Source organism: Trachurus japonicus, chromosome 7, assembly GCF_045865225.1.
Source record: "Trachurus japonicus isolate A0001 chromosome 7, Traja_1.0".
Taxonomy (NCBI): Eukaryota; Metazoa; Chordata; class Actinopteri; order Carangiformes; family Carangidae; genus Trachurus; species Trachurus japonicus.
In genome coordinates, this window is record NC_140913.1 from 22,988,587 (window position 1) to 23,012,493 (window position 23,907).

At 41.4% G+C, this 23,907-nt stretch overlaps 1 protein-coding gene across 1 annotated transcript; it reads left to right on the forward strand.

The window, feature by feature from the left end:
- Window positions 1-2,893: 2,893 nt before the first annotated feature.
- On the forward strand, window positions 2,894-7,756 carry LOC146984776 (deoxynucleoside triphosphate triphosphohydrolase SAMHD1-like). The gene is made up of 11 exons (XM_085783215.1): window positions 2,894-2,938; window positions 3,366-3,526; window positions 3,654-3,726; window positions 4,797-4,848; window positions 4,958-5,028; window positions 5,627-5,782; window positions 5,898-5,998; window positions 6,171-6,291; window positions 6,433-6,524; window positions 6,678-6,763; window positions 7,572-7,756. The coding sequence occupies exons 1-11, from the start codon at window positions 2,894-2,896 to the stop codon at window positions 7,754-7,756; spliced, it is 1,143 nt and encodes a 380-aa protein (XP_085639341.1).
- The last annotated feature ends 16,151 nt before the right edge of the window (window positions 7,757-23,907 follow it).

A 23,907-nucleotide genomic window follows, 5' to 3' on the forward strand; every position in this document is an offset into this window, starting at 1 on the left:
TTATACTTGACGACGGTCATTATACAGAAATAACGGACCGTAGAACGCAGCGATGGACCAATCAGAGAGCAGGATTCAATAGAGCTGTGTAATAATGTTGCTGTAACATGTGATCTGTTGGATTTTGGGCCGAGCCCGTCTCTCGCAGTGGCGGGGGCACGTCGGGACATGTGACCAAGGGGAGCCAGGTCATTTCATAAAGGCTACATAAATTATTATTATTATTTGTTAAATGTTATTCTTGAAGGGCTACTGACAGGCCTTCACACATGCAAAAAAAAAAAGAAGCACAGACAAAAGGGCACTTTGGGCATCATGCCCCCCACCCCCCTCTGCACGTGCCTAGCTCTTCCTGCCTCAGGCAAAGCAGGGGGTCCCAGAACCCTACCCGATTTTGTCTGTTGCATGTAAACTGGGACAGGGACAGAAGTCAAATTAGATACCAAAATAGAGTTTTGAGCATAGCTCTATTAAGATGTGCATGTAAACGTACTGACTGTCTCCTGCTCCACTCAATTTGCATCAGGGAAGCAAATTTTGTCCTCCATCAGAGAAAGTTCCTCCTGAACAAGCTGACAGCCCCAAACACAAATGAAAAGGCACAGATGACACACTGAGGACGTACTGACATCAGCTCACTCAGACCACATTCTGATGTGGTTTGGCTGAATGGTCAAAATATTTTGAGTATATGAACATTAAAGCAGAAGTAAGCGATCCGGTGGTTTTGTCTAACTTCCTGTCAGCAGATGGAGTTAGCAGTCCCCGCCCTCGTCCCTACGTCACCACATTCACGCGCATCCCTTGGCTGCACACACAGAGAGGACTGCCCCTTTATGCCGTTCTCTCTCCTCATTGGATAAAGGTTGTAGGATACAAGGAAAGTTTTCTCCTGGGCTCAGAGCAGAGCAGAGTGACTGACAGACCCGTGTTTCAGACCAAACACTCTATAGAAGTGATTGCTGTCGGAAGATACAACTATTTAAGACTTACATTAACACAAATATTCCGCTTACTTCTGCTTTAAGTGTTTAAAAATAAAAGTTGAAAAGCTACAACCGTTTAGAATTGCCTTCCTCAGTCCTTCCTTACCCCATGTTCTCTCTCTGTCTATCATGCTCAGACACACAGGGAAGACTTTTTTATTTTTTTTTATTTGTGTGCACTGAGCAAGAAAATGAAATCCAATCAAAAGTGTTAATAGTCACACTCAGATCATTACAGAAAACTAACAAAACAGAGAAAAAGAGACTGGGCTTGCCTAGTTCCCCCTTTTAAGGTAGGACCCCACAGGAGGACATTATGCTTTTTTTAAACACTTTGTTTGCTTTCCCATACTGCATACATACAAACACAGCCAAACGTCTTATGACTGTAAAACTAAAGTGAAACGATATTGGCCAGTTACAGTGCTGCTGTGTTACATGTGATATGGGTGTGGGTGGAGCTTTATTGATTTAAAAGAGCAGACAGACGCATAACAGAGATCAAGGGATGACACCAGTGCTGGACATAACAGTGAGTACAGAAAATGAAATAACATCAATAGAAACATAACTGTGTGTGGGTGTCGGTGGTGTTTCCTATTAACAGCAGTGAAATAGGCAAAGTTGTTCAGTAATCTTCTGACCAAGACATATTTGTGTGATTCTACATGTCACACAATTCAGTTCTTGTTAATAATAAAAAATGTTTTAAGTATATTTTTGGGCTTTTTATGCCTTTATTGGATAGTATAGTGGAGAGGCAGAGACAGGGGGAGTGACATGCAGTAGATGGACGCCCGGTGTGAGATTCGAACCGGTGCCGACTGCAGCGAGGACTATAGCCTCTACATACATGATTTTCCTGCTAAACCTACTGAGGCACTCAATGCCCAGTTTTTTTTTGTTTTTTTTACAATTAAAAGTTTTTTAAATAGTTAAACTCATATATTATGTGTTTTCTTAAATCTTGTTTCATTGTTTTGTTGTTCTGTCTTGTCTATTTGTCTTTTGAAATTCAGTTTTTTTTTTCAAGTTTTGAATAGTCTTTGTTGTTCAACCAATCACAACAGACCTTCATTATGATTGTAGTGAGTCTGATCTGTGTGTTAGAGACGGGGCAGCCGAGTATTTTTCACACCCTGTGTTTCTTCTGTCTAGGTCAAACTTGATCAGTAACATATAGGTGTGACTATTCTGCATCAACAACATGGCTGAACGTCCAACATATGACTTAACCTCTCGCAGCGTCAAAAAAACAAGAAAAACAGAAGAGAAAGCATTTCCAGTGGAGTTGCTTAAAGAGTACACAAAATATAGAGCAGAGGAATTGCGTCAGTACGAGGGGAAAAAAAAGAAATTTCAAGGTTGGTTTTCTGGTTTGGTAGATTAAATAAATAGTAGAGCTGCTTTAACCCAGGACATTCTCTATGCTTCTGTGTTGTGAGAAATGATAATATCAAGACTGTCTCCTCATAATAAATGTCATGTTTTACAGGACTGCTATTAAGTTTTTCCTCTTTACACAGACAAAAAGATCACTGTTATCAGACATTTCACTGCTGCTGATGATGATGACGATGCACACATGGAACCAGAAGAGAGGTGAGTGGCTGTCCATAACATTCAGAATAATAATTATTGATGGAAGGAGGCAAGGCAAGGCAATTTTATTTGTATAGCCCGATTTTACAGTTTGTCTCAAAGGGCTTTACATGGCATCATAACAACGTCCTCTGTCCTTAGACCCTCAAATCGACTGAGAAAAAACTCCATAGAAAGGTACTGTATATAAAAAGCTCATTCCTATGAAGAAGTAGCACTAGTTCTGTGCATCATCCGCCTCTTAAAGAGTTTAAACTAACCTATCTCTTCAATTGATTTTTGTCTTTCTTTGCAAACATCTGAAAATGCTGCACAGCACCACTGAGCCACAGGGCAAAGAGAAGCCCAAGGTAATGTATCGGATCATACATCACAGGGTTTTTAGTATGGAGTCAGGTGATGCAAAAACAGACAAATCACAAGAAAATTTAGGAAACATATTATCATTTTGGCTAAAATGCTGCAAATGCACATACCACTATCAAACCAACTTACTAGAGCAACTTTTGTAACAAAACATGTCCCAAGAACCATGTTCATCACTTTTTGTGCTCCAAGGAAACACTTCAGCTCTGAACATCTGCTCAGTGAATTGGGCTATTTTATCTTCTGAGATGACATGGACTAAAAAGGGGGGAAAACAACGGTGTGCATGTTCCTGCTTCATGCCAAGTCATCTATTGGGAAGGGAATATAGGAAGCTGTAAAGAAAATGACACCAAACTTTTGTGGATAATAAGCAAACTGGATGTGTTTTATTCTTCTGCTTCCTGACAGGTGTTTAATGATCCCATCCACGGCCATGTGGAGTTACACCCACTTCTGGTCAAAATCATAAACACACCTCAGTTTGACAGACTGCGACACATCAAACAGCTTGGAGCGGCCTACTATGTTTTCCCTGGAGCCAGCCACAACCGCTTTGAACACTCAATTGGGTATGTCTGTGTGTTTTCAGACATGTGCCCAATGATAATCACATCATGTTGAAAGAAATCTATTTGCAGTAACATACATAATAAAAATAAACCTCTGTGTGTGTATATATTGCATATGTTTGAACAGGGTGGCACACTTAGCGGGAGAATTTGCAAAAGCTCTGAAATCAAAGCAGCCTGAACTCGGCATCACTAAGGCTGTCTTTACACTGCAGGTCTTGATGCCCAATTCCGATTTGTTGCCTATATCCGATTTTTTTGACTGTCTATTTACATGTTCTATCAGAAGTGACCCAGATCTGATAATCTGCATTTACACCTGCTGTGCTTGCATGAAACGACCCGCTGGAAATAAACTAGTGATTTCAGGAAATTGTCACGTAATAATATAAGAATATTTTTAAACAAAGGTGTGTCTGGTGTTCAGAGTTTATATCCAACACGTCACTTACAAAGTGAACGTTACAAAATAACGTTAGTGAAGTGGCTGCGTGGAGCGGAGCTGCTGTGAGATGAGCAGCTGAGTGACGGTGACAGTTGTGCCACCGTTTGATCCTCCGTCGCTCACGTCGTGAGGACGGGGACAGCCTCTTGGACACATGTATACAATGTTTGTTTTTCCTCTCTTGATTTCTTATCGGCTCGGTTCAGTTTTTACCGGTAGGAAAACGTGAAATCTGGTGTTTATCTCGCGCTCCCTCGCTTGCCCTCGTATCGATCCGCATAGAAATGAATGTTACTGTAGTGGCTATATGAAAACAAGAACTAGTGAGGGGGGGAAAAAAACAGACGCGCGGACACCACAAAAATTATTTTTTTATTTATTTAAACCTTTATTTTAACTCGTTGGTCACTGAGGTTTCCCTCATTTACAGGGACGACGAGTTTATTAAACACTGTAACGCCAGTGACAGTGATTACAGCTGGCCACAGCTGGCCACGGTAGTCCAGGTCAGCCCCACGTGTCAATCACGGACTACAGAGGTTCAGCGAGACGCGTGAGCACGTGAATTAATATTATCATTGATGACGTATGACACGCATTGCCAGGGAAGATCCGATCTGTCTGTTTAGACTGCAGACGCATTGGCAGAGATCCGATTTGTATCTGATTTATTTCCACATATAACGGGAGCCTGAATCTGATCTGACAATATCTGATTCCATGCGCATTTGTCCCGTTTACACATTCATGTTACAGATCCGATCTGAGCCACTTGAGAGAAAAAAATCGGAATTGGGCCACTTGAACCGTGCAGTGTAAAGACAGCCTTACAGAGACGTCCTTTGTGTGCAAATTGCAGGTCTATGCCATGACATGGGTGAGTGACACACATTTTAAAATGAATAATGATCTAATCAAGGCACATTTACATCTTCAGACAGTTTTTGACTGATAAGATTATTTTGTTTTTGTTTCTGGGTATTTAGGACATGGGCCCTTTTCCCATCTGTTCGATCAAAAGTTCATCCCCAAGACACCTAAAGGTGAAACGTGGAAGGTAAGAAACAGTTCAACTATTTCTGTTCTCTGTGAAATATATACTATTTAATAACAAAGATTAGATATATGTAGAAGAAAAGCTATAAGCAGGAAGCTAATCATTGGGATATGAATATACCAATATAATGATGTTGTTTATATAGGTTCGTCAAGGTAAAAAGTGGAAGGTAAGAAACTATTTCTGATCTCTTTGAAATATGACTTAATATTTAGACAAAAGCTACAAGCAGGAAGCTAATCATCGGGATATATAACCAATATAATGATGTTGTTTATACAAAAGGATTGTGCATCTCACAGAGCCTCCAAAGCCTGATTTTTCCTGTCACTATTATTTCCTAAGCAGCTTGGGCTGTAAGTGCTGTATGTCTGTGTTAGAGGCAGGATATGCACTACGAGGCTCATGGTTATTATGTGAATTATGACCACAGATGGACAAACTGGAGTGACTAGACAAGAATTCATGTTCTGTGTATTTTGTCATGTTTGGGGAAGTTCTTTCAGCTGAAGCTATATCATTTTCACTTTGAAAATGCGATAATGTACATTATTGTACTCATATACCAGTAAATTAAATGAGTCTATGTATGTTACAGCATGAGGAGAATTCTCTAAAGATGTTTGACCACATGGTTGAGAGTAATCACTTGGAGGAAGTGATGGAGCAGTACGACCTGAAGCCAGAACAGGACATAGAATTCATCAAAGAGATGATGACTGGAGAACCTCAGGAGACTGCTACAGGAGAGGAGGTAGCCTACCTGTCAGTCTTGTTGGTGTGAATGTTGTGTTGTGAAGTCAGTATCAGTATCATCATTGCTACAGGAGCCAGTGTTTCATGTCACTGTTGTTCTGTAGTCTCCACAGTGGTCATATAAAGGTCGAGACGAAGACAAGTCCTTCCTCTATGAAATCGTGGCCAACAAAACAAATGACATTGATGTGGACAAGTTTGACTACTTTGCCAGGTGAGCTACTTGAGAAATATTCACTTTTTAAGTGATTGAAATTGAAAATGTATCGATACTCCTGAACAAATAAAATACTCTCTTGACTGTTTTGCAATATGCAGCATTCATTTGGTAGTGACTCACCATGATGAGTGTTTTTTTCTCTCCTCTCACATCCTCACTCTCTCAGGGACTGCCACCACCTGGGCATCCAGAACCACTTTGATCATCACCGCTTCTTCCAGTTTGCCAGAGTGTGTGAGGTGGATGAAGAGAAGGGCAAGAAGAAGCACATCTGTGTTAGAGACAAGGTGGTAACAATGTTACTGTACTACTGCATTTCTTCTTCTTTGCTTTTTTTTGCTGCTATTGTTATTGGTTTGGTCTGACATTTAACAACAATCCTTTAATCTAGTGAGTTGTGACTAACATATAGGCAATACTCTGAACAGGAGGTGCACAATCTGTATGAGATGTTCTATGCAAGATGCAGTTTCCACAGAAAAGCCTATCAGCACAAGGTGAACAAGCTCATCGAGACCATGTAAGTACCTACACTTGCACCCTGTGTTACTTTATATCATTACCTTGGTCTTCTTTCTGATGAAGGTCATTTCCACTTCATCATGGTTTACTCCTTTGTATGGTCAACAGAAAAATATTTTCAAAAGTCACAATATTGGGTGTGTTTATCCAGGATCAGAGATGCCCTCTTAAAAGCAGATGAACACCTCAAGATCTCCGAGGCCATAGATGACATGGAGGCCTACACCAAGCTGACAGGTCAGCAGATATCACTGTGTACTGACAACTCATGATTGAACAATATTAAGATACAGTGAGTGCACAGGATACAAGTACCACCTGCACAGAGAGACAGTTTGGAAGCCTCTATCATTGTACTGCAACAGAAAACCACCAAATTGTTTAAGAACAAATATGCTATGACTGATATAAAATAATATCTGCAAACCACTATAATTATAGTCTTATAAGTTAAAGCAGAAGTAAGCGATCCGGTGGTTTTGGCTAATGCTGCGTTCCAGGCAGGCTTTTGAAATCGTAAATTACAGCTTCAAGTCACAGCCTACGACTTTGTAGCGTTCCAGGCAACCCACTCGTGTTTTTCCGACCTGTTTTACCGGTGAAAGTCACTATAACGGCCACTCGTAACTTCTGACCCGTGAACTCGTACCAGATCGAACTGGTACCACTTCACGGTCGGAAAAACACGAGTTTCCTTGAACGCACCATAACAGTCCTCGTCCCGACGTCACCACATTCACGTGCATCCCTTGGCTGCACACACAGCCCTGCATGCCGTTCTCTCTCCTCATTGGATAAAAACTGTAGGATACGATAAATGTTTTCTCCTGGGCTCAGAGCAGAGCAGAGTGACTGACAGACCCGTGTTTCAGACCAAACACTCTATAGAAGTGATTGCTGTCGGAAGATACAACTATTTAAGACTTATATTAACACAAATATATCACTTACTTCTGCTTTAAGTTATTTATTGGTGAAACACTGAATGAAATAGTCTGTTCAACTCACCTGCATGTCCTCCACCCTTATTTTTATTTTTTTGTAGATCAAGTGTTTGAAAAAATACTCCAATCTCCTGACACGGCAGAGGCTAAAGAGATTCTCAACAGGATCATCAAACGAGACCTCTACAAGTGTGTTGGCGAAATTCTGACAGAGACCAAAGAAATGACTAAGGTGTGCACCAACGTTTTTGTGTCTGTGTTGCATTACATGTCTGCTTTATATTGATGTGAACATTGATTTTATTTAAACAAAGCTGAGTCCCATTAGAGATACTCAGATTTCAGACACATCCCTGTTTATCAAGAGTTGGCTACATAAAACATTAATGTTTTGCATGAACTTTTGTCATCATTGTTGTATGGAGTTTTATTATATTAATGGCTTGAATCACTTTTGTAAAGGTCACATTAACCTTAACCTTTGACCACCAAAATCAGTTTGTGGAGTCCCGCAAAATAAAAATAAAAATCTAAAAATCTAAATAACAGATTATTGTGGTATACAATACGATACAATACTTATTTTTGCCATATTTTGGATTCTCCCCCTCTCTCCCCCTCCATCAGATGGTGAAGAAGCACTGGAAAGCTAGCTTTAGCTCGGTTATTAACAATGGGCTGACAAAAGCTGACTTTGCAGTTGTGGTAAGGTTTTTTGTCTTATCACTTCACTTTTCATGAAATCCTAAATCTTGTTGACTCTCTGTTGTGGAATCTCTTATAAAATGATGTCCATCTCTCATTCTTCTTTTAGGTCACCTCTCTTGATTATGGGAAAGGTGAGAATGATCCCATCAAGAAAGTGTATTTCTACAGCAAAGAAGATCCCGACAATGCAAAACTAATCGACACAGACAAGGTCAGAACAAGAGCAATTGCAACAAATAATGGACCCTTTCTTTCTTTTTTGCATGAGCTGTTATTGTATATTTATCCCTGCGGAAGTCTCTGATACATTTCTCCTCTCAAACTGCTGTTATTCTCAGCAGGTATCCAGGCTTCTCCCAGTGTACTTTTCAGAGTGGTCTATCAGGATTTACTTCAAGAAAAATGATGAAACAAGTCTCAAGGCTGCTGAGAGGCACTTTGAACAGTGGTGCAGTCGTCCATAAAAGGTAATGTTAAAAAAGGTGCTTAAGCATAGGTTAATCTAGGAACATTAGGATGGGGATATGAGCAGGTAAAAGTCATTACATGCTGTGTGACAGCTTCTGATCTTGCAGTTAGCCATTTTATTTTGAAAGAAAAGCGTTTAACTACCTCTTAAAGTCAGTTTTCCAGTGCAGTCTAGTGACCTGCTTCAGTTACCATGTATTTCACCTTTCTCCAGGTAAACTCTAAACTGAACTACTCTACTTATTAATGCACTTAACTGTGTTGTCTTTGTTTGCATACAGGATGAAAACCAAGAACTCATCGCTCAGTGAAATAATTCAGATCAAGACGTAGGAACATACATTCTCAAACTAATATAAATAAATAAATAAGGATTAAATTAAACAACAACATTTTATTTTTTACTTCTTCATGAGCTCTTTTAGACTATACTTTCCATCTGTAGCTATATGTGTCACATTTAAACTAAATCACTCTACAAAAAAAACCCTGTCCTGATTTAAATCTGTTGTGAACCATCTATCAGCTTAATTTTAACAGTCTGAAGTCAGAAACTGAAAGTGGACATGGTGAGTTTCAGAGCTCTGTTTTATCCAATTGTTAGTCACATTGATTGTTCTGCAGAGCTTTGAAGAGAGGAAAATAAAATCTGGAAACAAAAGTACAACTGATATGATTGTGACACTGAAGCACTAGCAACATGCATAATGGAGCCTGACAAAGTGAATTTGTGGTTGGGGATTTTGGATATTAGTTTTTAATCTTAAATCGTGTGGGTTAACATGGAAATCTAATATAATTTTGGTGGTTAGGGTTATTTGACTTTGTCTTTTCTCTAAACATTTTATTGTCTTAAAGTGTAGGCTTGTTTAATTTGTCGTTTGGAGGATTTGGGATATTTAGTATAAGTAATCTTTCATCATGTGGGTGAATATATAAATCATAAAATAAATAAATATGGTTGAGGTATTTAACTGTGTTTTTTCTCAGTACATTTTTTGTTAGTTTTTCATTTGTTTTGGGAAGTTTTTTATTGGTGGTATCTTTTATTTTATTAAGTTTTATTCATTTGAATGATTTGATTTTTTTTTAATCATCTCAATCAACAAAATTAAGAACTCAATAATTTGTGATAAATAAATGACCAAACATCTTTTCACCAGGGTCAGGGTTTGTTTTCTGTGTTTTGCTCATTGTGTGAACATTTACTATATCTTATTTAATGGGACTGTACCTGGGAAACCTGTATTAGTCAAATTAGTGATATCGAGTATAATCCTATTAATCTAAATTGATAACAGATTGTTCCTGCTGTGTCAGAAATAAAGGTGTTTTTCTCCGTCATGTGTCGACATGCAAATTTGTCCAGGGAGGGAGAATCATACACTACTGTTTTATGGCATGCTGTGGACACAGAATGGAGACACTGCTCAACTATGGTAGCCTATATATACAGTAAAATGCACTAGATGTCCTTAGAATATACTATATATACCTTAATGTCCTGAAGTAACAGACAGTCCACCCCTCCCACTCACCCACCACTTCATAATGCATTAAAGCATCTGCAACACCCAGAAACACAAAGCATCAACTATTTTTCCTACAATACAAAATAAGAGCTGTTTTTCTCAGCTGAAAGAGGAATATGTGGATAAGGGTGGGATATCTGTTTTATTTTATCTCTCTCATTTTATCTTTCTTGATACTATTTTTTATTATTCAGTTTGATTAGGATAAACAAAAAGAGAACATCTCACTGCCATAAGTTGTATATACTATATGTGTAAGTGTGTTTCAAGTGACAAATTCACCTCCAGCGCGAGCCCCCACCCCCCTTGAAAAACGGGACCTGTTGGTCTGACTAGTCCTAGTACCTGACTGTACATCACAGACTAAACCAGAAAAAAACGGACCAAGAGTGACTAGTGTCTAGTGAAGGTTCAGGAAAAAATCAGAATGTATGAAATGAAGTAACTGGTCAGTCAGGAGAAATGGGAGTGATATAGGATCTATTTTTATTCATAAATAGACTAGGTGTGTCCACTAACTGTCTATTTTATTCTATTCTATCAGGTGCTTAAAGGGATGTGTTTTGAAAGAATATTGTATTTGTCTTCATGCTTGGATTGACTGAGCCTTTATGAATTCATATTCACCAAGTGAATATGAAGTTTGCCTTCATCTTTATGTTGGTTTTACCAACAGTCCTCATGGCAAAACGAAAATACAAAGGAGTATGACACAGCCACAAGAGGACGCAAAACAACATTTATCTGTTGACTGGTCTGACAGGTTGGTTCAACCTGTAGTAGCAATTAAACATGATGGAGCAGAAAGTGAGCAGGACTGGTGACAGTTCCCTCCAACTGCTGCCCAGTCTTGTCTTTCAGCATTTGTTAATAAACTGAAATGGCTGTTTGTTTAAAGCAGAAGTAAGCGATTCGGTCGTTTTGGCTAACTTCTTGTCAGTCGATGGAGTTAGCAGTCCCCACCCTCGTCCCTACATCACTACATTCAGGCGTATCCCTTGGCTCATTGGATAAAGGTTGTAGGATACAAGGAAAGTTTTCTCCTCGGCTTACAGCAGAGCAGAGTGACTGACAGACCCGTGTTTCAGACCAAACACTCTATGTAAGTGATTGCTGTCGGAAGATAGAACTATTTAAGACTTATATTAACACAAACATTCCGCTTATAGTTACTTTGTCTTCAGTTTGTGTTTTTAAAGGTGTTAATTCTTCGGTTCTTTGAATCTGAATTTCAGACTGATATTGGTGCAGCATTATTCATGTCAAGCATTCTAACATATTCATTTAATTCCTCAATATTTACTGTACACACACTTGGAGTCCCCTCCTTGAACCGCCACCTTACCATGGTGGAGGGGTTTGAGCACCCGAATGATCCTAGGGGCTATGTTGTCCGGGGCTTAATGCCCCTGGTAGGGTCTCCCAAGGCAAACAGGTCCTAGGTGACGGGTCAGACTAAGAGCAGTTCCAAGCCCCTGTGAAGAAGAAACAATCAAGGAAGTGTACGTCGCCTGGACTGGCCTTACCGGGGCCCCACCCTGGAGCCAGGCCTGGGGTCGGGGCTCACAGGCGAGCGCCTGGTGGCAGGGTCTTGGCCCACGGGACCCGGCCGGGCGCAGCCCGAACGAGCGACGTGGGCCCGCCTTTCCGTAGGCTCACCACCCGTGGGAGCAGGGCCGGCCCCTGGCATAAACACTCTATGCGGTTGTTTAGGGCCACAGCCGTTAGGTGGGGGGCCACATGATCAGAAAGGTACCGGGGTTCATTCAATTCATTTAAACATCCTGAGGTCTGCATGTGCACGCTATGAGCTTTATATGTAATGTGAAGTCAATATTCAGCTTCTTTTATCTCACATTTGAGACATTTGGTGAAAATAGAATGGCAGAATGACAACATTTGTGCTCAAAAAGCAATCTTACAAAATTTCATTTTAGACTTTTCTACACTTATCTATTACTGTATTCATATCCTATTTCAAGCACCAAAACAGTTCATTCTCATGACTGAAGGTGTGTTTTCACAAGGGATTTGAATTTTTTTCAAAAAGCAGACCTCAAATTTCCAGCATAAATTATTTCTTTCTACAGTGTTCTAGGACAAACTGGCCTCAGTGTGCTTACAGCGGAGGTTCTAATATTTAGACATAAAACACTTGAGTATTGTTACATCTGCAAGTATCTTAAAAAGATTAATTTAAGAAAATATGTAAAAGTCGAGGAAATGGCCTCAAACCTCAGAGGGCATAAACATGTCTGTATTCAGTTTTAACCAGTGATTTGGTGTTTGCGCTTAGAGTGGGCCACAAACAAAAATCTTGTTTAGGGCCACCAAAATCCTAGGGCCGGCCCTGCGTGGGAGGGTTCAGAAGGGGCCGGTGCCGTGTGATTTGGGTGGCGGCCGTGGGCGGGGGCCCAACGACTCTGGCTTTAGGGACATGGAATGTCACCTCGCTGGGGGGGAAAGAGCCTGAGCTCGTGCGGGAGGTTGAGAGGTATTGGCTAGAGATAGTCGGGCTCACCTCCACACACAGCCTGGGCTCTGGAACCCAACTCCTTGAGAGAGGCTGGACTCTCTTCCACTCTGGAGTTGCCCATGGTGAGAGGCGGCGAGCTGCTGTGGGCTTGCTCATAGCTCCCCAGCTCAGCCGCCATGTGTTGGAGTTCTCCCCACTTAACGAGAGGGTCGCTTCCCTGCGCCTTCGGGTTGGGGATCGGTCTCTCACTGTCGTTTCGGCCTACGGGCCGAACGGCAGTGCAGAGTACCCGGCCTTCCTGGAGGCCCTGGGAGGGGTGCTGGAAAGTGCCCCAACTGGGGACTCCATCGTTCTGTTGGGGGACTTCAACGCTCACGTGGGCAGCGACAGTGTTACCTGGAGAGGTAATCTGAACCCGAGTGGTGTTTTGTTATTGGACTTCTGTGCTAGCCACAGTTTGTCCATAACGAACACCATGTTCAGGCATAAGGGTGTCCATCAGTGCACGTGGCACCAGGACACCCTAGGCCGGAGGTCAATGATCGACTTTGTAGTCGTGTCATCTGATCTCCGGCCGTATGTCTTGGACACTCGGGTGAAGAGAGGGGCTGAGCTGTCAACTGATCACCACCTGGTGGTGAGTTGGATCCGCTGGCAGGGGAGGAAGCTGGTCAGACCTGGAAGACCCAAGCGTATCGTGAGGGTCTGCTGGAAACGTCTGGCAGAATCCCCTGTCAGGGAGGTCTTCAACTCCCACCTCCGGGAGAGCTTTGACCGGATTCCGAGGGAGGCCGGAGACACTGAGTCTGAATGGACCATGTTCTCCACTTCCATTGTTGACGCGGCCGTCCGGAGCTGTGGCCGTAAGGTCTCCGGCGCCTGTCGCGGCGGCAATCCCCGAACCCGGTGGTGGACACCGGAAGTAAGGGATGCCGTCAAGCTGAAGAAGGAGTCCTACTGAGCCTGGCTAGCTCGGGGGCCCCCCGAGGCAGCTGACGGGTACCGGCAGGCCAAGCGGACGGCAGCCCGGGCGGTCACAGAAGCAAAAACTCGGGTCTGGGAAAAGTTCGGGGAGGCCATGGAGGAGGACTACCGGTCGGCCTCGAGGAAATTCTGGCAAACCATCCAACGCCTCAGGAGGGGGAAGCAGTGCTCCGCCAACACTGTTTACAGTGGAGGAGGGGAGCTGTTGACCTCAACTGAGGATATGGTCGGGCGGTGGAAGGAATACTTCGAGGATCTCCTCAATCCCACTGACACGCCTTCCGTCGAGGAAGCAGAGGCTGAGGACTCAGAGGTCGATTCATTCATCACCCAAGCTGAAGTCACTGAGGTAGTCCGGAAGCTCCTCAGTGGCAAGGCACCGGGGGTGGATGAAATCCGCCCTGAGTACCTCAAGTCTCTGGATGTTGTGGGGCTGTCGTGGCTTCAGGAGGAACAATGCGGTTTTCGTCCTGGAACACTGGACCAGCTCTACACCCTGGACGCCTCCCTCGTGAGGTGTTCCGGGCATGTCCCACTGGGAGGAGGCCCCGAGGAAGACCCAGGACACGCTGGAGTGAGTACGTCACTCGGCTGGCCTGGGAACGCCTTGGGGTACCCCCGGAAGAGCTGGAGGAGGTGTCCGGGGAGAGGGAAGTCTGGGGATCCCTGCTCCAACTGCTGTCCCCGCGACCTGACTCCGGATAATGCGGTGGACAATGGATGGATGGATGGACACACTTGGAGTATGATTTACTGCTGCAAATAACAGATATTTGCTAATCCCACAATCAACACATTTTGCAGAGCGGGGCTGGTGTTTTGTCATTCTAAAACTTTGTACACAGCAATAGTTTATCTGAGCACTATCACCTTCATTGTTTGTGGAGACCAGGGGCGGATCGAGGTTCACGGGAGATCCGAGGCTTAGCCAAGAGGGAGGAAAGACAAAGATCTGCCTTTTTTTTTGTCTTTGACTTTGATAGGCCTACTGGAAATTTCAACATATCAACTTTAGGTAGACAAAAGCATTGTCCTGAAGGGTCCACAAACAGGTGTTACATCATAAAAAAAGAAAATATAAAACATGATCATAAGCTAATCATAACCTACTCAAATAAAAATGATATGGCAGTTAGGGCTGACCCAAAAAAATCGAAGCTTCATTTGTTGCCATGGTAATCGATCTTTAAGTCCGTGATCGATTGTTTTTTTGTTCTTCCTTTTTTCCTTTTTGACACCGGTTCTCATCGGCAATTGTTACATTAAAATTAGTAGGCGACTTGGCATCCTGGAAACCTGCCTGATTTTGGAGATATGCAGTGTTTGTTTGCCATTACTTTCATTATTTCCGCTACGATCACGTCAGTGTTAGAGATTTTAATCAATCAATCAAACTTACAGTTTAGTGGAGCAGATAAAAGCTAAATTTTAGTGGAATTGTGCAAATTATTAGCCTAGAAATCTAGACGCACCCTAGCGGTAGCAAATATATTTGCTCCGCAGGTGGGTCTAGAAACGAGCCACTTTTTGAGTTTCGAACACCGTTTGTGTTCACCAATCACAGCGCTCTATCTGTTTAGACAGTCGTTGGGCGGGCTTAACGCGATGATGACATTTTAATTGACTGTCATGCTAACGTCATCCTGCTCTTTGCTCTGATTAGCTAGCGCTACCCTATTGCGTGCAGAGGCAGTTTGAAAGACAGCCTTCATCCCGCCCCCTGGATTGAGCCGAGGTCCGGTCGTTGCCAGACTATACTTTTTTTTTTTTTAAGTATATTTTTTGGGCATTTATGGATAGCACAGTTGAGACAGACAGGAAACGGGGAGGCAGAGAGAGGGGGAATGACATGCAGTAAATGGCGCCCGACGCGGGACTCGAACCAGGGCCGACTGCAGCAAGGACTGTGCCTCTATACATGGGGCGCCCGCTCTAACCACTACGCCACGCGACGCCCCGCCAGACTATACATTTTAATGATATAGTCTGGCTTGTCAGGCTATCAAATTATGATACAAGCATGAAATTTGGTGGATTTGTTCTCGAGAGGCTTCTGATCAAATTTGTCTGATTGGACATTTGAAAATCCAAAATAGCGGCCATTTTTCAAGATGGCTGCCAAATTAGCCTCAGAAATCGCCATTTTTATATTAATGTGTGTAGTTTTTATTTTAATTTATTGATCTTGGTGTCAATTCCTATATTTTCAAGTCTGTTGAGTTGGATTTTGTGATTTTATCACCCAACAAATTAATTTTGTAAAACAGTGTTTCAGTGTTCTTCAAACTGTGGGGTGCGCCTCCCCTGGGGGGGCGCCAGAGTTTTTAAGGTGGGGCACGACGTGAGAAAAAAAAGAACTGTAAACATTAAAACAAAAGATGAGTGAAGTGTCACTTGTACAAAAGGCTCAGTGATTAATTGCATTTGCAATTATGTTGCAATATGATCAAATGCGATTTTGTTACACACAGGCACAGGCTGCGATTATGCTCTAGTGTTATTTGTCATGCAAACAAGGGGGGATGGGGCTCTCGGTGTAAAGAGAAAGCAACAACACCACACTTGTTACGTGTTGTATGTTGGTCTCAGGCTTGGCTGAATGTAGCACTAACTATCCCGGTTAAAAAAAACATAAGAGCGTCAGGTATGCTGCTGAGCGACAGGTGTGCCGCACCGCTTCAGGTATGCTGCTGAGCGTCAGGTGTGCCACACCGCGTATGTAGCAGGACCAGTGGTACAGCGTCCTTCCGCATACATTTTAGCCCGGTCACTATACCGGAGTTTGTTTGTTTTTTTAATGACTGGAGCACGAGCCAAGTTTTCCTCTACTACAGCTGAACAGCTGACATGTAGTCAAGATGTACAGCAGAGACCTAGCACAGTCTCATCGGTGCATTTCGTTATTATAAACTTCAACCTGAATGTGGCTTGTGTGATGAGTGTGTTACAGGAGTTCGATATGAATGTTCACATCGGGGGGGGGGGGCACAGCTCTTTCTTTGTTCTTTGAGGGGGGGCTCACTCTCTCGCACTTTGAAAACCCCTGTTGTAAAACATTTAATCCAAGAAATTTTTGCCCAAGGATTTGCCCCCTTTTGGATTTCATACTTTTTTGCATATTTGTCACACTTCAATGTTTAAGATTATCAAACAAATTTTAATATTAGACAAGGATAACCCAAGTAAATATAAAATATAATTTTAAAATTATGATTTCATTTTCTAAGGGAAAAACGCTATCCAAACCTACCTGGCCCTTTGTGAAATAGCAATTGCCCCCCGTGTTAAAACCAAATTTTTCGAAAGTAGAATTTAATTCTCCAGGAAAGGAACTCCAGGAGGCTAATTTGGCAACCATCTTGAAAAATGGCCGCCATCTTGGATTTTCACATGTCCAATCGGACAGATTTCATCAATAGAGGGTATGCACGTGACGTGACGTCACGGTACTCGGAAGTCTCTGTGGAACGTCCACTGACTGGCAAAAAGACGAGTGGCAGAGCCGCCAAAGTTTAAAAACAACTCGTCCCTCTGCACAATATGAGCCTGTCTGTCACTCTGCAGGTACCGCGGCCACACTGTGTGTTACAGGATTGTCAATGTCCGTGGAGCAGACGGTTTTGGGGAGCTGGTTGTCGATTCCTTTTAACATCAATTTGTTTTGATATAACATATTTTATCCAGTTTATGAGTTCACCGCTATCCGCCAGCACGCTGAGGGAGGTTTGTTTTGCCACTCAGTCCGAACAAAAGGGGCGTTGCCGAGGGCAACGTGACGTAAACGTATACCCTCTATAGGCCCTAGAGAACAACCAAACCAAATTTCATGCTTGCATCCTAATTTGAATTATTTTTCTGTTATCTGCTCCACTAGTTCACAAAATTTTGTATTAGCCTAATTTCTGGTGGGCGGGTTGTTACTTACCGTGCGACTCTGCAGGGCGACGTCCTGCCTGGTGAACTCCACTCTCCATTAATCAACTGAAATAAATGAATAAAACAGTAGTCAGAACAGCAAGTAGCAGCAACAAGCTACAACAAGTGTAAACAATGCCATGGTCAGTGAGTTAGAGAGTCCATCTACAGTCCATTAAAAGAGATATGTGAGGCCCAGAAGAAAAAAAAAGTAGAAAAAACCTTCCCCTTTGAAAAATTACAAATTTACAAGGGGGAGCAGAAGACTTTGATGACTTCATTATATTTCAGTTATCCAAATCCACTGTCATGTGCTTTGTAATGAGGTCAACAGTCTGTTCCTTGAAATGGTAGAGGTTAACAAGATTAGATCAAAATCAAAACCTATAGGTAGGCTATAAGATCAATAATGAGGTGGTGGAGCCACTGACAAATGGCATCATCTATTTACACTCTGGTTTCAGCCTTTTATCTGTTTGCTTTACTCCTGCTCTCTGGCCTCACACATATTTTAATACTGCAACATTAGGAAAAACCAGGCTGAAACTTGTGCACACCGGCACGGACGGACAGGTGCGTAGGAGAAGACCAGGTGGTCGAGTAACATGAGAAAAAGCTCCCGCACACTGTCATCACTTGCAGAGGTTTTATTGAGCAACGTTTCGGTCCTGAGACCTTTGTCAAAGGTCTCAGGACCGAAACGTTGCTCAATAAAACCTCTGCAAGTGATGACAGAATACTGCAACATTCCCAATAAAACAGTTCTCAATACTGTACTGTAAATATGTTTCTGTATTTGTTGTGAGACAATGGAAGAAGTGTGGCCTATTAGGCCTAGAGTACATGTTAACTTTGAAGCCATTTGAAGGGTTAGGGTGATCACTCTGAGAGAAACATAAAAGTTGCTCATGCATGAAGTCTTTACAAGAAAGAAATGAATGTTGCTGCCAAGTACTTCACAGAAGAAGACACAGTAAAATGAACAGGAACATATCAAACAGGATGTACCACATAAAATAATGGAAGGCATGCAGAAGGTGTTGCAAAAGAAAAATAATGCTAATTAAACAAAAGAAAAACAAGGAAACACTCAGTGATGACTGGCAACACTGCTGCTAATGTTACCTAAGATGTAAGGGTGGGAGGGACTTAAAAAGGTTAAACAGAGCAAACATATGTACACATGTCAGAAATCAAAAGATGAGAACAAGTTTATTAAAACTGGTGCAACAGGTCCATTATCAAACAAAAGAGACGTAGACAGCAGGATAAAAAGCACGAAGAGGACTGCAGTGTGAAACAGATGCCCACCCATCAAAAAATGGGATTCAACCCCAATCTCTTTTGGTTCACCAAAATGATGTCATGGTTATGTTTTGAGTTTCTGCGTTGCTTTTCAGTTATGACTGTGTCACTGAGCCACCATGCAATGAATAATTTATTTACTGAGGGGTATCCAAAGGAAGCACTTACTGTAAATTGCCTGATTAAAAAAAGAAATTCACAATGAACAGCAATTGTTCTGTTGCTCTCATGCGCCCTGCATGAGCTAACAGGCAGCTAACTCCTCCTCCAATCACCACGTGAAGTCGATGTCTGATTCAACTTGTTTATTGGTCATCAAGAGGTGGGTAAAACTGTAAACATACAATGTGGTAAGTAGTCTGTACATAGACTTTAAAATAACACAAATCACATGTAAATATATGTGCAAAATAATCAAATAAATCCTCTTATTTATATTCACAGGAGAAAACAACTACTAAGACCTTCAAGGTAAGTATTAGTAAACGGTACTATGTTCGCGTCCACATGTAATTCACAATCAATAACTCAAAACATGGCGATTCACATGGTTATGTATTACCCAATCAAATATGAATGAATCACTCTCCATATAAAATATAACTTGGACAAATAACAAAGAAGATACAAGATATGAATCAAACCAATGATTTTGCCTACCGACAATGCTCTTTAAAAGCTGACGTGGAGCGGATGTTGGCAGATGGAGGATAAACACGCATGGTCCTCCATGCTTTCCTACTTCCTTGGCTGAAATCTCGCGAGACTTGGGTCAAACTTTATCAACGAGATTACGATCTCTTAAAGACACGGTAAACATTAAATGAACTGTAACATTTTACAACACACTACTTCCTACAAACATAACAGCAATGATATTTACAATGAAGACATAAGGAAAGCAGCAATATGACTGAAATATTGTGTAGTTGTGTACTTGTGAATGTAAGTGAATTTAAATGTCTAAGGTGTGTGTGGACTACCGACTCGAGTGCAGTGTTGTGACAGCAGTGTGAAGGAAACATTTGTAATATTTCTCCTTCACACAATGTGGGTGCAGCAACCTGTGACTAACAGGGCTAAACATTATGTGTTTTTCTTGGTGTGCTTGATTGGTTTACCAAAAATAAAACTGAATTGAAATAGACACACCCAAACATGGTATGACTATTCAACTGATGTCAAACAAGGACACAGACAATGTTGACCAGTTACAATGCTACTTTGTTACCTGTGATGTGAGTGTGCAGCGTCATTGATTTTAAAGAGCAAACAAACACATATCAAAGATTAAGAGGAGAGACCAATGCTGGACAAAACAGTGAGTACAGACAATGCCAGATTAGACTCATAACAGTCTGGTTTTTATAGACTGCTACTGCAATCAGTGGAATCAGCATGCTGTTCTCTCTCCTCATTGGATAAAACTTGTAGGATACGAGAAAAGTTTTCTCCTGGGCTCAGAGCAGCGCAGAGTGACTGACAGACCTGTGTTTTGGTCCAAGTACTCTATGTAAGTGATTGCTGTTGGAAGATATAACTATTTAAGACTTATATTAACACAAAAATATCGCTTACTTCTGCTTTAATGATTATGTCACTGAGCCTTATGCCTCACTGAATTATTTGTTTAAGCAAATAACCAGAGCAGAACAGAAGAGTATCCAAAGGAGTTACCAAAATAACTTTTAAGTTAGGACAACACCCCAAACTAATATTATACAACCCAGATTGTAGTAGATGGATTTTCATTAAAACACTTCTGCTTTTGGTTTGATTTATCAGAATAAAAGTGCAATGATACGGATTAAACCAAATATAGAATGACTATTAGAGTACGTAAAGTCAAACAAGGACACAGTTGATGTTCACCAATTACAATGCTGCTGACGTTACCTGTGATGTGAGAGTGGGTGGAGCTTTATTGAATTCTTAGTGTCAGTTATAAAAAAAGATTTGATGTATGTAATTTCATTTATTTCATTATGTTTTATTTGAATACGAATATTAAAAACTGCAGTACCGCCATCTACTGGCTGATTTTGGTTTAGTGGCTGGTGTTTTGTCAATGTTGAGTAAAACTTTAGATAGCACATTTTGCCAGCGTCCAGTGATGACCAGCCACTTCTACATCTTGTTCGAGTTGCATCGTCGGTATGTGTTTATGTGAATTTACTGTCATGTGCTGAGGTCTTAAGTGGCAAAATATCACATTGTATGCTTATTAGTGATGCGTTTCAAGTGTATTTCTTTTTAGTTACTATTTTGGTTTAGGTTTGGCGCACAGATGTAGAATTGTTTATGATTTATGTATCTGTAGAAATGTAATATTCATGATTCTATTATTTTGTTTATTTTCCTTTTAGTTTCACACTTTACTTCAACAATAAACCTGGCACAAAAATGACACCCAGAGTTTTGTTTGGAGTGGAGCGTTTAGCTGCCTGTCAATACAAGCATGGGGTGCATTGAGGACAGAATAATAGTGTGTGTGAGAGAGATACTTGATGAAACAACAAAATGCATGTTTCTGCTTTATTTTCATCAAGATAAATAGGTCATCAACAGATATTTTGGATCATAGTTTTCTTTTGCTACTTGCACCACATATGATAACTTGGCATTGTTGCTTCAACAAGCTTTTGTTGGGTTAGGGTTTGATGCTGTTACCTGTGATGAGTGTGGGTGGAGCTTTATTGAATTAAAAGAGCAAACACAGAATGAAATAACATCAGGTAACATTACTGATGGAAGCTTAACTGTGTGTGGTTGTAGGGTGTTTCCTAATAATAGCAGTGAAGTTGTCATCTTCTGACCAAGAAATATTTAGGGTGGTGGAGTGTGTGATTCCCCAAGTACCTGAAGGTGACTTGACTTGATGCAGCCAATTGAACAGGTGCATCCAGTCAATTCAACTCTTGTTGTTAAGGGCTTTTAGCATGACTTCAGTTACCCAAAAATGGTATTGGAGGCAAAATCGTACGATCTAATTAAATGGAAATACTCCGAAAATGAGTGTGCCATTAAAATTGGAAAGAAAAAAACAGATTTCTTCAAGCAGTGTCGCAGGATCCATCAAGGCTGTAATATGTCCCCAACACTGTTCACAAATTATCAAAATTACTTGAAAACTCCCCAACCCCAGGGCTTGTTTAAAGAAGTCAAATGTCTGTTATATGCAGATACTTGTATCACAAACAAAACAAGGAATGCAAGGACATACTCCATGGTTATTGTGTAAATTTAAGTAAAAAACAAACCAAAGTAAACCTAGATAAAACTAAAATTGTAATATTTCAAAAGGAAGCAAGATCACAATCTAAAACGTATCAATTCACTTTGGGAGAGACAACGCTGAGTCACAACAATGGAATACACCTACCTTGACCTAACTATCACTGCTTCTGGATGTTTTGTTAAAGCTGTGAATACACTGGCAGATAAAGCCTGTAGAGCATATTATAGCATACGAAAAGTCCTATTCAAATTAAACCCCACAATCAAGATCTGGCTTAAGATTTTCCAAGTATTATAGAATCAATCCTCCAAGAGCACTGGGACTCAAACCCTGTTGAACAAGTGGCATCTTGAACTTAGAGAAGAATTATTTCCCAAATTTAAAGAAAAAATCCCTGGAGTTATTGCTTCAGCAACCATTTGTTGGGTTAGGGTTTTGAGACAGATAATGTACAATATTTTGGACCAGGCTCTAAGAGGATAGACAAGGTTGCAGAAACCAGTAACCTACTGAGATGGATTCTCACTTTTTAAGGCAAGACCCCACCCCAATCTAATATTATACAACCCATGTTATAGTCGTGGAATACCTCTCCCCTGGTGTTTGAAACTTGTGATGCTATAAAACTAACAGTTCTAAATGATTATCTATGTTGTTTTCTTAAAACACTTTGCTTTGATAGCTTTCCCATACTGCTGTGACGCATCAAAATTGCTTTGATCAGAACAAAGCCAAACATCATTATGACTCAACCTGAAGTCAAGCAAGGACACAGACAAGTTTTAATGACTCTTGCCCATTAAAATAAAGGCTTTTAATTTTTCCAAGCCAACCCTTGATCTTTTATGCCTTAAGGACACAGACAATGTTGACCAGTTACAATGCTGCTGATGTTACCTGTGATGAGTGTGGGTGGAGCTTTATTGAATTAAAAGAGCAAACACACAATGAAATAACATCAGGTAACATTACTGATGGAAGCATAACTGTGTGTGGTTGTAGGGTGTTTCCTAATAATAGCAGAGAAGTTGTCATCTTCTGACCAAGAAATATTTAGGGTGGTGGAGTGTGTGATTCCACAGGTACGTACATGAAGGTGACTTGTGTTGATGCAGCCAATTGAACAGGTGTGTATGCACCATTAAAATAAAAAGATTGAATATCATTGTGGGATTACTTGCAAAATTGTCACAGACATCTTCATTATTAAAACCTGGCCCCCAGCGCCAGCATAGCATATTGTATCACTCTTATTGCTACAGCAGCCAGTGTTTCATGTCACTGCTGCTCCATCATCTCCACAGTGGCCGTATGAAGGTCGAGGCCAGGACAAGTCCTTCCTCTTTGAAATTGTGGCCAACAAAACAAATAGCATTGATGTGGACACGTTTGACTACTTTGCCAGGTGAGCTACTGTAGAAATATTCACTTTATATTTTTCACTGAACAATTACAACACACTCTTGACTATTTTTTATATTATGCAGCATTCATTTGGGTGGTTTGGTAAACTCACCATGATGAAAATTCTTCTCTCCTCTCATATCTGCACTCTCTCAGGGACTGCCACCACCTGGGCATCAAGAACCACTTTGACCATCACTCCTTCTTCCTGTTTGCCAGAGTGTGTGAGGTGGAGGGAAAGAAGCAAAATATGTGTATATGTGTTACTGTGCGTTCACACCAAAAGCTTCCAAAGCGTCAAAAACGCTCGAGGCTGGGCGTCAGACAAGACAGCCCCCAAAACGGCAAATATTTTCAGCCGCTTTGGTCGCTCGCCACGTGACTGACGTCAAAGTTCGATCGCGCTG

Excerpts from the sequence above, each read along its gene's own strand:
- LOC146984776 (XM_085783215.1), top strand. The coding sequence starts at position 2,894 with ATGCTGCACAGCACCACTGAGCCACAGGGCAAAGAGAAGCCCAAG. Across the intron at positions 2,939-3,365 it reads AGGGCAAAGAGAAGCCCAAG|GTGTTTAATGATCCCATCCA; the intron begins GTAATGTATCGG and ends GCTTCCTGACAG. Across the intron at positions 5,783-5,897 it reads AGACTGCTACAGGAGAGGAG|TGGTCATATAAAGGTCGAGA; the intron begins GTAGCCTACCTG and ends TAGTCTCCACAG.